Consider the following 13,039-nt stretch of genomic DNA (forward strand, 5'->3'; position numbering starts at 1 on the left):
ATATTTTATAAGAATAACTATTAATTTACTTAAATTTATAAAATTTAATTCAATAAAAATTTACCTTACGTATAAAATAATAACATATTTTTTGCTTTGCATGACCAAGGTTCGCATTGAAAGCCACGTCTTGACGCCTCGTTGATTTGTTCAGGAAAACACCGACTTTTCATCATCCCCTTGTACAGTTTCTCGCAATTTCTGCATAATTCCTCAAAAATTCCAGCTTTAAGCCTTAACAAAGGACTCCATTTAATCTGTCTTCAATTTCATGGCAACCGCTTCTTTGCTCGAATCGAGCCAATTGAAATGGCCGCGGAGCCTCCCGGTCCGGTTATGCCCGTCTCGTCCTCTTCCCCCTGCCCCTTATCCCCTCCATCTCATACCTGCTAAATTGGGCAATAATTTGAGAATTAAAGGTCACAGCTTTGCTAAATTGATAGTTAAGTGCTCTTGCATGGATAAACACTTAACGAACTCGGATAATAATGCACCAAGTTCGACTTCGAATTCAAATCCTACATCCCTTGGCAGATCTGTATCAACTAACCCTTTTGGGATCATTTATAATACGATCATAAAATCTCTTGAAGCGCTCAAAAAACCTGCAATTGCACTGATTCTAGTGGGGCTTTTATTGCTTTGTGACAATAGTTCTGCATTTGCTGCCTCCGGTGGCAGAATGGGTGGGAGGTCTTTTTCCCGGTCATCTTCATCATCGTCTAGTAGCTATTCAGTTCCTCCAACGTCCAGTCCGGGGTTATCATACTCCGTGCCCTACCACGCGCCGTCGCCATTCGGTGGCGGTGGTGGCGGCATTTACGTTGGTTCCGCAGTGGGATTCGGTGTGGATGCTGGGTCTACTTTATTTTTTATATTGGCAGGTTTCACGGCGTTTATGTTGGTTTCAGGGTTCCTTTCCGATAGGAATGGGGATGGAGTGCTCACTGCTACAGAGAAGAATAGTGTTCTTAAGCTTCAGGTACTGCCTGTTGATTTTCTTTTTTGTAAGGTTCCAGAGATTCTTAATTTAGTTTATGCAGTGATTAAGTTGTGCATGCATAGTTGTGCCATATACTTAAAGTATTATAAATTAAATTTGCGATCGTTGCATCTTGCTTTTTCAGTAGAACATTGAAATTTCAAATTCGTTTATGGCAAATTATGCAAGGTTATTTGTGACTGGATGAAGCATCTTGTTCTTTTATGATTTTGATGGCTGAGGTGCGGGACTAACGGGTTTTATCTCTTTTATCTGTGTACAATATTCTGATCATGGTGACTGCATTTGTAGTATTACCACTTTGATTGAAGAATTTGTAGGGGTGCAATCTAGGTGGATCATTATTAGATATGAGCCCTAAGAAAAAAATACATTGATAACTGAGGTGAAAAGCAATATACGTTTTGCTCTAGATGCATACCTGTTTGCAGTGGATTGTTATCAATTTTGCTACAAATTGTAGTTTGTGATTGCAAGAAAGCTTATTTTTTTTATCATTTGTTGATTTTATGCTTAGGCCTTGGGGTCCCAATGATTCTTAGTCATTTACGCTTGGGAGATAGGTTTTAGAGGTAAAGAGGTGTTTAGAGTAATGTTTATGTTTTGACGGGAGTTTTTTTTTTTTTTTAATCAAGATAAGGTTTTTGGAGGTTTCAATTTCAGAACATGCAAAAACTTCACTTTTTCAATCTATCAAATTGGTAGGTTAGGATGTTTTGATATTTTACCCCATTACCTTACTTTATAAAATCTCCCTTCACTCCCTTGAAACACAGTGTTAAGAAAGGTTAATGATAAATTCCATTACTGTTTCCTTTTCTTAGGTTGGGTTGTTGGGCATGGGGAGGTCTCTTCAGAGGGATCTCAATCGAATTGCAGAAATTGCAGATACTTCTTCATCGGACGGTCTGAGCTACGTATTGACAGGTATAGCTTCCTTTATTTATTTATTTATTTTACTACTGTCTTATTCAATGTTAATTTCTTATTTTCCACTCTCTCCCTTTTGTTCTTTTCTTTATTTTTAAAAAAGTATTGTAACTACTTTTTACCTTACTCTAAAAATGCAGCAATGGTGGAATGTCTTTTGCATGTGAATGGATTATAAGAATACAATGAAAAATATGATATATTTTTACCCTTAGTAAATGTATTTCTAGTTATCTTAATGTTGGTCTCTTCTATGCTGTGCTGAGTTTGTTAGCAATTCCTATGAGGAAGGCTTACATCCTAAAACTATTAAAGCAAGCATACAGTAAGTTCTTTTGAAAAAGAAAAAGTTTGGAAGGATCTTAGAAAGAAATACAATGTGAAAAATTATAAGTGACTAGAGGAATCATATAGCAAGTTTGGAAAGGTTTTTTTTTGTTTTTTGGAAAAACATGTTTGGAAAGAATCTTAGGAAGAAAGACAATGTGAAAAATTAAAAGAGAATAGAGACTAAAACAGATTAATAATGCATTAGAGAAGCCTCTAACTCCGAGGAACCTTTTTTGTTATAGCATGCTTCTTTAACCATCATCTCCTTTTAAGTTGGAAAAACACTATATCAGCACAACCTGGCTATTGTAAGTTCTTGAAAGCCGTACAGTGTTATTCATGGTCCTAAATTTGGATTTGATTTGGGGTGACAATTTGGTTTGGTGAGGCTAGGTTGCCTCTAAGAAGTGTTTGAGGGTGATATAAATTTCTGTTGATGGGTGAGGGAAAAGTAGTATCTTATTTCTTATTTAGCTAGGTGATTTAAGTTGGCTGAGTTTGTTGTAATTTTAACATGAGAAATTCATTCACTGATTTGGGGGGGGGGGGGGGTTGTGGTCTGGCTTGAAAAATGGTTTGCAGGAATAGAATGGTGTCCTTTTGATGGGTTAGAGGCATCTTACTAGCAGACTAAAGTAGACTTCTTTAGAAGTTTGTTTACATCAAATGTCAATCAATCAAAGTAAGATTCAATAACTAAAAGAAAGAATGATTGCTTGGGTCCTGTCTTTCTCCTAATGGGATGAAATCTACTGTCAGACTCATTCCTCAAGTGCCTTCTTGGATATTCCTCTTTTATTGGACTTCTACAGTGTTTTAACTGGTAATTATTCTGGATCAGGTTCACTTTTGCTGATTGCTGGTTATTTCTATCTTTTCTTAAATAAAATATTTAGAGCAAGAGCATTAAATTTATGTTTGAAACTTTTCACTTACACAGTTGGTATCAGCATGTGCTTGGAGTTATACTGTTATAGCCACCATAATGGCTGATCCTTAAGGCTTCTCGAGCCTTTCCAAAGCCAAGGATGGTTTCATCTAAGGACCATAAGTTGAAAATTAGGGGAGAGCTCCAAAACCAAAAAGCAAAAAATCAAAGTTCATGTAAAATGTTAGTTGAAATGAATGAAGAGAGAAACTAAATTGAACTGAACTGAATTAGTTTAGTTCGGCTTGAAACATCAGTTTTGTGTAATGCCCAAGACTCTTTCTTTATCAATTAAATGATACTGCAAGGTCGCTGCTTTCTTCCCCATTCACTAGTCCCCCTCCCTAAACCAATTTGCTATTCATTGACAATAACAATTCAAGCTTCACCAAACCAATTCCATCAAACAATTCCATTCACAACATCAGAAACAATTCAATCCAATTCGGAAAGAAACATAGATTCAATTCACCAAACCTGGCATGCCCATGAACTATTTTGCTGAAAATAGAAATTCCTATACCATATGCCCTTAAAATCAAAGGAAAAGTAAACCCATCCCCCTTATATGGACAGCAAAGAAAGCATGGCAACAGCTACAATGCTGATAACATGGCATGGGTCTGGATTTGTTTGCTGTGATCGAGCACCAGTCAGTGAATAGTGATCCACATGGGTATGAGCTTCTTGATTCTTTTTCTGCTGGTTTGACGATTGCAGAGTAGAGAGATTGGGTGCAAATGAGATTTGAAGGGAAGTGATGTATTTGTGAAGGGATGGCTGCAGTACATTGCAGCAGCATGAAGAAGAAGAAGAAGAAGGTAGATTTGATCGGTTCGGTTATTTAGACTAAATTAACGGAATCGAAAAGTCGATTTTCCTTAATAGTAATAACCGACTGATAAAACAAAAAAATTAAACTGAGAAACAGGATTAGCTTAGTTCAGTTTGGTCTTTGGTCTTAACTGAAAACTGCGTGTAAATTAGTATTCTGCCAAGTTGATTTCAATCTTCCCATCTCAGAACCCAATTAAATGATCGCACTTAATGAACATTGCTAAAAGATGCCTTTTTTTCTCAGATACTGCATGATTTTATTGTGTCATTCTCATAGCAATTTTGCATGAAACATGATTTGCTAAAGTGTAATTCATACAGAGAATGATAATGGTTATGTTAAAGAATAAATGAAGAAATTCTTTTATTGTTTATCAAATAATAGTTCGTACTGCATTTGTTTTGGTTGCAGAGACGTCACTAGCTTTGCTTCGGTATCCTGATTATTGCATCTCTGGCTATTCATACGTAAGCCAACAGCTTTCTCCTGGAATACATTTGTCCAAATTGGGACTTAAGTGCGCTCTCTAAATACTATAGGTTTGCATGTGTATTTCAGGCGGATGTGAAGCAAAGCATTGAGGATGGTGAAAAACGTTTTAATCAACTATCTATTGAAGAAAGGGGGAAATTTGATGAAGAAACCCTGGTTAATGTGAACAGCGTAAAAAAGCAAAGCACAACAAGCCAAAGAGCTAATGGATTTAACAATGAATATATAGTGGTCAGGTTTCATCTCTGAAGTTGCCATTGTCCTAGAGTTAACATCCAATAATGGAGTGAAAGACGTTTTGTAGCACGATGTAGTAGTTTATATGTTTCATTCTTGAGCTTCTGGACTTGGATTTGGATATATCTGAGCTTTGAAAACCAATATATAATCTGAATGGCATCCAAAAGAGATATTACTGTATTTGAAAAACTTCCGTGTTTTTTGATAGTTAAAGATGCTGCCATTTATGAAAACTTGGATTTGTTTCTTACTTTCTTTGATTTCTAAATGCAAGGGGCAGCTAGATCCTTTGGAAAAAAATTCATTTGCCCTCAGCTGCTGGTTATCCCTTGTTTTGAAGCCTATCATTGTGGTACTACAGTTTGCTGCTAACTCCATGTTAATGTTACAACTTACAAATGGTCATTTTCCTCTTGATAACAAGTAGATATATGAAAAAAAAGAATGAATGAAGCCAATGAAAGTTCAGGATATTCTTCCTGTGGGTCATGACTTGTGATGGAATCTTTTTGGACTATGCTTCTGCTATATTAGTATACTAATAAATGATGTGTGAACAATGAATGGAAAACTATGTGGCCTTCTTATTTGATCTATTAGCAGCATCAACTGTGGAACGCGAACAATCTGTTATGAAGACTGGAAATCCAGATTTGTACTCAAAGCCCATTTCTTCATTGTCATGAGATTTGTTGCTGTAAATTATCATGCTCCCATGAGAAAATTTACTGATGTTCTTAGATGTCTGCTGCATCAAATGTGGAGGTTTATTAAGTCATCCGTTAATGTTACATCACTCATGTTTTGTTCAGATAACAATCTTGGTGGCTGCTGAAGGAGTGCACAAACTGCCAACCATCAATGGTAGTGGAGACTTGAAGGCAGCATTGCAAAAACTAGGTTCCATTCCCACCAGCAAAATACTTGTAAGTGTTGCAATATTATCTGAATGGTGACTTGTACAATATATAGATCCAGTGACTTGAATCTATTTTGATTATCATGCAGGCAGTTGAGGTGTTATGGACCCCTCAAAACGAAAATGATACACTAACAGAGCAGGAACTACTGGAAGATTATCCACTTTTGAGGCCTCTATAAGAACTGTATAGCATCAACTTGGATGTCCTGATATGAAAAATTGCAAGGGGCATTTGTATAGAATAAGGTTATCCATGGGATCAGAAGCATACCTATCTCTTGAATAGAATATAAGCCATGTCTATACAAGGGCTCTTCATTCCACAACTTTTATGGGGGGGGGTTCTAGATAGTTTCTCTTTTTGTGGCAGCAGTGATTGATTAATTCATCAATTTATGAGACAATGTATAATGTATTAAAAAAATTAGAAAATTCCTTAATTATATTTCCTTGTTATTCTTATATGTGCTTTCCACTTTAATCTCAAGGTTTTAATTCTGAAGTTGTTTCCTTTCTTCTGTCAGGAAAGAGAGTTTAGAACTTAATTCATACTGGAACAGTGAAGTTTTTGCCTGATTCTACCGGTCACAACAATAAGGGAAATTGTGATCCTGTTTCTTGAGTATGGAGTAAGATTACTGTTTGGTTCCATCTTCTAACATTCCCAATATTCTAGTTAGTGCTCATTTCTCTAGATTGTTCGCTATCCTTATCCAAATCAAATTCGTTCACAGTATCCATTAAACATACATTGATTCTTGAAATCCATGTGGAAGGTATCTAGCTAGCTTTTCAACTCCTATTTGGTAGGTTTTCAATTTTTCATATTCTAGAAGATGCGTAAGCATTTTGGGACCATAGTTATCTTTATCAAATCTTACATATTATAAATATATTCCTGTCCTGGACTGTATAGGACAGCTTCTGCCATTTTTGCCAATGGAGTGGCCTGGTGGATACATGTAGTTGGGAATATGACAAGAAAGTGATAAGGGGTTGACTTCCAACTTTTGAAGTGTTGTCATTATCACCTAATAATGGACTTAGGCCTAACATTATCACTTTCTTGGATGACGGTAAATCCCATTGCAATCAGTAATGTTAATTATTTTTTTTTGTTTGATTCTGAGTGGAATTGCCATTAGCAGTAGCAAGGTCTCCTAAAAGTTTTTGTTTGCATTAAGAGTTTCTTGGAAGCAGAAATAGTAGGTTTGAACTGTAGATACCTACATCTTTTTTAAAAACACCACTACTAAATGACATACTGAAGATTAACTCTGTTTTTTTTTATGATCCATGCTGCTTCTCAACATGCTTAGATGTTGAACACCAACTCCATAGCAAGCTTTTTGCTTTCTTCCATTATTTATTTTTGTGTACCCTTATTTTTCACATGTGCGATTCTTGGGGTTTTGGGGTTTTGAATCAAACCAGGCATCCTTATTTTTCACATACTTTAAAATCTAGAATAGCTAACAAAGAACAGGATGAAGTATTAATCTTTTATCGTCCAAACTGCAGAGGACTTTGCTGGAAGAACAAACCACAAACAAATTTAAGCAAATTTAAGAAAAAAGGAGGAATAGGGTTTACCCATAGATATATAAATGTTAAAGAATGGTATTATCATTTATCTATGGCAGTAGAATTTCTCTTTCTTTTTTGCTTTCTGGGTTTTTTAAAGTCTTGAATTTAACATGGGAATGGTGATCTTTCAAACCATCCTCTTTACAAAAAAGGTAGTTGCTGATGGGGAATGTGCTTATCTTTATCTACATAAAATCACCACTTTATTAAAGGGAAATCACCTTTCTAAGATCCATATTGTTCCACTAAGTGTACGTTGCTTTGGTTGTATTCACAAAAATTATGAAAAAAATATATATAAAATTCATAATTTCTCAATCCTCATCATCATCACATCATTGATATTAGAAAGCAATACACAAGGAAAGTTTCTCAATCATTTAACATCTCTTTCTCTCTCTCTCTCTAAACCAACTCTTCATTCACCCATTAGCCATTTAAATTGCATTCCATATTACAAGTATCATTAGAAGCCACTAACTTCTTCTTTTCTTTGAAAAAAAGGAAGGAAAAAATCAGAGATTATTTAAAATAAATTCAGAGAAAAGCTTAACTAAAAAGGAAACTTCAAATGTTCGGTAACGTTTGGAAGGATGTAGAATCAATGAGATTTTTTAAAAACACCAGCACAAGCCAGAAAACCTAACATCGCCTCAAATACCAAACTCTTTAAGACAACAACAGAACAAAAACTCAGAAATTTTGATTCGAAATAAACTGATCTTAAACTGCAGAGAAAAGCAGCTTCTAGATGCCATATTACTTAATAGTAATGCTTATCTCTTACGACATAACTGGCTTCAATTCTCACGTATTTAATCAAGAAGCAAGAAGCAAGAAGCATGCTTGTCTTGTGTTTGGTTATTTCGTTTTTGCTTGTTTCTTGTGAGCTTGTCAAATGGGCTCACATCATGGTTTCGTGTTAGCTTCAGTTTTCAAGAATGTGCTCATTTCTCCAATTACTTGAATTTAATATTTGTGGTTGGTTTTGACTCTTCAATACTAAAAACTCCCATCTTCTACGTTCAAACTTTGAAACGGCAACAGCAACAGCTAATCTTTCATTGTTCATCCATCTTCTCCCACATGATTGGCCATTTTTATTCATTTAAATTTAATTAAAAAATCTATTATGATTTTAACTAATACTTCATTTCCTCGCAAGCTCACCTAAGAACACAAGTTTCTTGATGCAGAGTTGACCATTTAATCAACCCATGAGGCCATGACTTTGTTATCAACATTAACTATAGCTTTGACCACGTACACCAGTACTAGGGTACAATTTTGTACCACCAATATAATACGGCGACGGATTATGCATGGAGTGTTTACTATTATTTCATGTCAACATCAAAGTCGGCCAGTTTGAGGACCACCCATTTATTAAAAGGAGCCATACTGGTCATGTGGGCAACCCATGATGTGAGTAGATCAGCTTGCATATAATGTAATGCTTTTGTGGGCCACATTCACCTGCAAGTTTCTCTCTATGGTTGCCTTTGTGTGGGCTCTACCAGAAACAGCACAAGTCCTCAAGAATACCTCTTATTGGTCAGCTGCAACCTGCATTCCAAGTCATTCACTTAACAATAAAAGAATGAGTTACTTATATATCCCCGATGAATCTTGTCAAAATTATTGTAGTTTTGATTTGAATTTAATGATCGCGATTCGAATATATTTTAACTCGAATCATATGTGTGTATTGTGGTATGAATTTTGGATTGAAATTCTTCGCAATTCTATATTAATTGTGAATGATTGTATGTAAACTTATATACCATCAGACTCTCATCAGTAGAGATAATTTTAACTTAAATTTAGTAGTTTCGGTCCATAAAAATTAAAAAAAGGCAATGGGTTCTCTGGTCTTGAGAGATTTAAGATGAATGAATAAAATTGCACATTGGGACTCCAGTTCAGCTGAGTCATTGCACCTGGAGAGCTTCAATGATTGATGGCAGTTCAAAAAAAAATCTAGTTGGTAATGCACAACCAATGCACTTTATCTGAAGATGTTATACAAGCCTCAAAATCATATTTCTTCTACACTCTTCAATTCCAACATCACCTTGTGTGGACTATTTTACTTTTTGGGGGCAAATGGATAATATACATAAAATCATATCTCAATTTTGAGATTCTACATGGTCAGAACTTTGCATCTCTCATCATAATTACATATGCCATGTCACCACAAACAAGTCCATGATAGGCTGGCAGCTGACTAGTTGGACATGAGCACATTGAGGGTGGATTGGATCAAAATAGAGCCTCTATAGTGAGGAACTTGTAAAGAATAAACAGAAGAATAAAAGTGGCTCAGATGTGTTATGCATCAACAGCATCAACTGGGAGGGATGTTGTCCTGTGAAGTGAATGTGGAAGCAATGGCCTGCTGTAGAAACTCTTGGCAGTGACCATGTCACCTGTTCTTGGGGGTTCATTCATCAACCTGCAATTTCGAGCCCCTCGAGTATCCGAATTGGGGCAGCTTTTTTTGAGATCAGTACTTAAACTGGGACCATAAAGCTTCTCATGATCTAAAGATTTGAAGAGATCTCCATTTGTACTTTCTTGAAATGAATTCATTGCTGCAGATGACAAAACCCCATTAGTTGCATTGCAATCTCTACTGCTAGAAGTTGAAGCTTTTGATCCAATTCCTAACTGTTGATCTCTAAGTTTTCCCAGTTCAATTTGGTATTTTGCTTTAAGCCATCTTAATTCTTGCTGGATTTTGCCCTCTTTACTGTCCGAGAGATCACTGTACAACGAAGAAAGTCTGCTAAGAGTATCAAAACTTCTCAAGTGAAGAATTGACTTCCCTTCACCCAAATGAATTTCATTTTCCATCTTTACATTGTTATCATCCTTCCTTGAGATTGACTGATCAAGATTTTCATATTCTTCATCTGAATGGCTTCTTCCAGAGCCCACCGGAGTAAGTTCACGGCTTTCATGTTGACCCCAAGTTTCTCGATGGTGTAAGCGGTCCGAATGGCTGAGTACATTTGGAGCACCTTCTGTCAAATGATGCTCAGTTTCATCAGCCTGGAATGTTATCTCTTCAAATCGGCCATGTGTGGAAGCACATCCATTCCTACAACATGAATTATTTGATATAAAATCTATAAGTGAACCATTAGATGTACGATTGGAAGCACAATTGTGACAGAAAGCTTGATCTGCAAAGTCAAATGATTCCTCTATTCCTGGCCCTGGCCTCCATCCTGGAACCAAGGAAGCAATCTCCCCATCAATCATATTTGCAATTTTGGTCACATCTTGATCCATAATATCAAGTTCTGCAACCATTTCAGTAGCAACACTTAAGGCTGTATCCATTTCAACATCAAATGGGAAATATATGTTTCTAATGTGACCTGCAAGGAGATAATAAAGTATCAGGTTGAACATTCACCAAATGAAGGCAGGAAAGTTTATAATTTACAAGAATAACAGGAGAAAAGAAGATAGGAAGCTCACTAACCATCTTTATCTGTAATTCGAAGCCTTAAAAAGATTCCACCGTCATCTCGCCTCTTCCCCTTTATACTTATGTCAACATTGGCAGAATGTTCATCATCATGATACTCAAAAAGTTCAATTCCACTCTGCTCAAATTCAACTGGATGATATTCCAATTCATTTTGAGCATCATAACTGTAGCCATTTGAATATCCATTACTGCAATGATAAGTATTGTCATGAAATTCAAGGTAAGGTTGCCTCATGAGAGGACCCATGTCACCGATTTCCGGCCCATAATCTTCAGGTCTAAAATCAGATTCACAGTCATCAATTTGGAGAAATGGGTCATTCAACAATTCCCTAGCTGAGAGCCTAAGTGACACAGTTGCCAAGCATTTTTCCACAAATTGTCTTACTTCTGGATCTTTCACTTTATAAAAAGCATCAGGTTTTCTGCCCTAAAATGACAAAGTAGGTGAATCAAATCTATCATTTTTGAAAAAGGGGAGAGAGAGAGAAAGAGGTCTTACAGATATAACTTTCTTATAGATTTGAGCTGGATGAGTGCATTCACTGTATGGATATTCAAAAGTGACCATTTCCAAAATGCACATCCCAAAAGAATAAATATCCACCAATTCATTATATGCCTCTGCATACACTTCCGGGGCCATAAACTCTGGTGTCCCTGAAGAAAGAAAAGGCTCATAAAAGAGAAGAAAAAAAAATGAATAACGTAAATATTACTTGAGAACAGATGTTCTCTTCTTTCAGCTATCACAGGACTTGAATCAATTAAGCATACCAACACAGTGAGCAGCATGAGATTTTCGAAGAATCGCGGCGAGGCCAAGATCTCCAATCTTCACTTCCCCTTGGTTTCCGTTGACAAAAATGTTATCACATTTCAGATCTCTATGGATCACAGGAGGGTCATGGCTATGGAGATAGAGAAGCCCTCTCAAGATCTGCCTACACCAATGCTTCACTGCTCTAATGTTAACTCTCTTGTGCTTTAACCGGTACCTGTGGAAGGCCACAAAAGCAAGAGAACACCCATAAACTAAAATGATTAGAAGAGCAAAAACAAAAGGAAACATTAGATTTTTGACAATACTTACTGTCTTAAAGTCCCAGAAGTGAACATTTCAGTCACAAAGTTGATGTTCCTATTTGCCGTATCAACCCAAGAAGTATAAAATTTCATGATGTTCTTATGCTTCAATGTCTTAAGAAGATGAATCTCACAGTAGAGTCTTTCAAGATCTTCAGGGCTTTGCAGGAAATCATAGAGCTTGACCTGATTCCAAGCAACTTCAATCCCTTCAAACTCATCAAATGCTCTATAACTGCATCAATCCAGCATCAAATAACTTGCAATCAATGACTAAACCATTTGTCAAAACTCATATAAAGATCCGAAAAAGGCCAAATCTTGCAAAAATATCAAAAGGGCATGCGTCAAATTCAAAAAAGAGAACCAACAAAAAAAAAGGAAGGGAAAAACAAAAAAGGGAGGAAGAATCTGAAATGGAATCCAAGCAATTAAATGAAAGAGAAGAATTTGGAAGCATACACTGTCTTTGAAGCTCCTTTGCCAAGAATTTCATTATACTGCAAAAAGAAAAAATTGACACTCCAAAATCAACTCAAAGCTCAAGAAAAGAGAAACAGAGAGAGAGGTGAATTTTATACCCTTCCATATCTTCCAGTTGGATCAACTTCAACAAACTCAGAATAATCAGGCTCAAGATGTGAGAGACCATTCATTCTCCAAAGCTTTTTGTGTATATTGGGTGGCAGCTTCCTTCTTTTATAACAAATTTAGATTCCCCCTTGTACAATTTCTCTCCTTTCTAAGAGTCAGAGTAAGAAATGCAACAAAAAGACGATTTCTTTGTAAAAAAAAACGTCTCTACGGCCTTCTTTCTGAAAGAGAAGAGAAGAGATAGTGTATGTGTACGTTATAGGACAAAGTTTTGCATCAGTTTGCCACATTTTAAGAGAGAATCCTCAGGCAGAGCCACCCACCCCATGAAGGAAGATGACAAATTCTGAGACTCAAGAGGGCGGTGGGCCATTTCCTCTCCTCTCCTGTAACAAGCCTTTGAAGAAGGCCTGCAATTTTCTTCAAAATACAAAAGCTAATTCACAAACTAGGACCCACTCCAGTTTGATGCTCAAACGTAAATGGAATATGGATCATATTTTTTATTATTAATAATAAATAACAGTTACTGTTCATTAAATTCTAATGCATGAAAAGAATTCTTGGAAACTTTTACATATTCG

The 13,039-nt window shown here is 36.2% G+C and overlaps 2 protein-coding genes across 3 annotated transcripts; one reads left to right on the top strand and one right to left on the bottom strand.

The window, feature by feature from the left end:
* The first annotated feature begins 89 nt into the window (after positions 1-89).
* Positions 90-6,145, top strand: LOC110620797. Of its 2 annotated transcripts, XM_021764668.2 has the most exons (6): positions 90-982; positions 1,828-1,930; positions 4,441-4,496; positions 4,588-4,752; positions 5,574-5,687; positions 5,770-6,145. In XM_021764668.2, exons 1-6 carry the CDS (start codon positions 272-274, stop codon positions 5,860-5,862), a joined length of 1,242 nt encoding a protein of 413 aa, XP_021620360.1. In that variant the 5' UTR covers positions 90-271; the 3' UTR covers positions 5,863-6,145. The 2 variants fall into 2 exon arrangements, 1 of the variants encoding a protein (XP_021620360.1); XR_006351589.1 differs by lacking the exon at positions 5,770-6,145 and having other exon boundaries at positions 4,588-5,458.
* A 2,928-nt stretch (positions 6,146-9,073) lies between these two features.
* LOC110620796 (probable serine/threonine-protein kinase WNK9) lies at positions 9,074-12,865 on the bottom strand. Its single transcript, XM_021764667.2, has 7 exons — positions 12,443-12,865; positions 12,324-12,361; positions 11,869-12,096; positions 11,553-11,773; positions 11,278-11,435; positions 10,767-11,205; positions 9,074-10,659 (listed from the first exon to the last, which is right to left on the bottom strand). The coding sequence occupies exons 1-7, from the start codon at positions 12,515-12,517 to the stop codon at positions 9,605-9,607; spliced, it is 2,214 nt and encodes a 737-aa protein (XP_021620359.1). The 5' UTR covers positions 12,518-12,865; the 3' UTR covers positions 9,074-9,604.
* Between the last annotated feature and the right edge of the window lie 174 nt (positions 12,866-13,039).

The sequence above is a fragment of the Manihot esculenta genome, chromosome 8 (genome assembly GCF_001659605.2).
Source record: "Manihot esculenta cultivar AM560-2 chromosome 8, M.esculenta_v8, whole genome shotgun sequence".
Taxonomy (NCBI): Eukaryota; Viridiplantae; Streptophyta; class Magnoliopsida; order Malpighiales; family Euphorbiaceae; genus Manihot; species Manihot esculenta.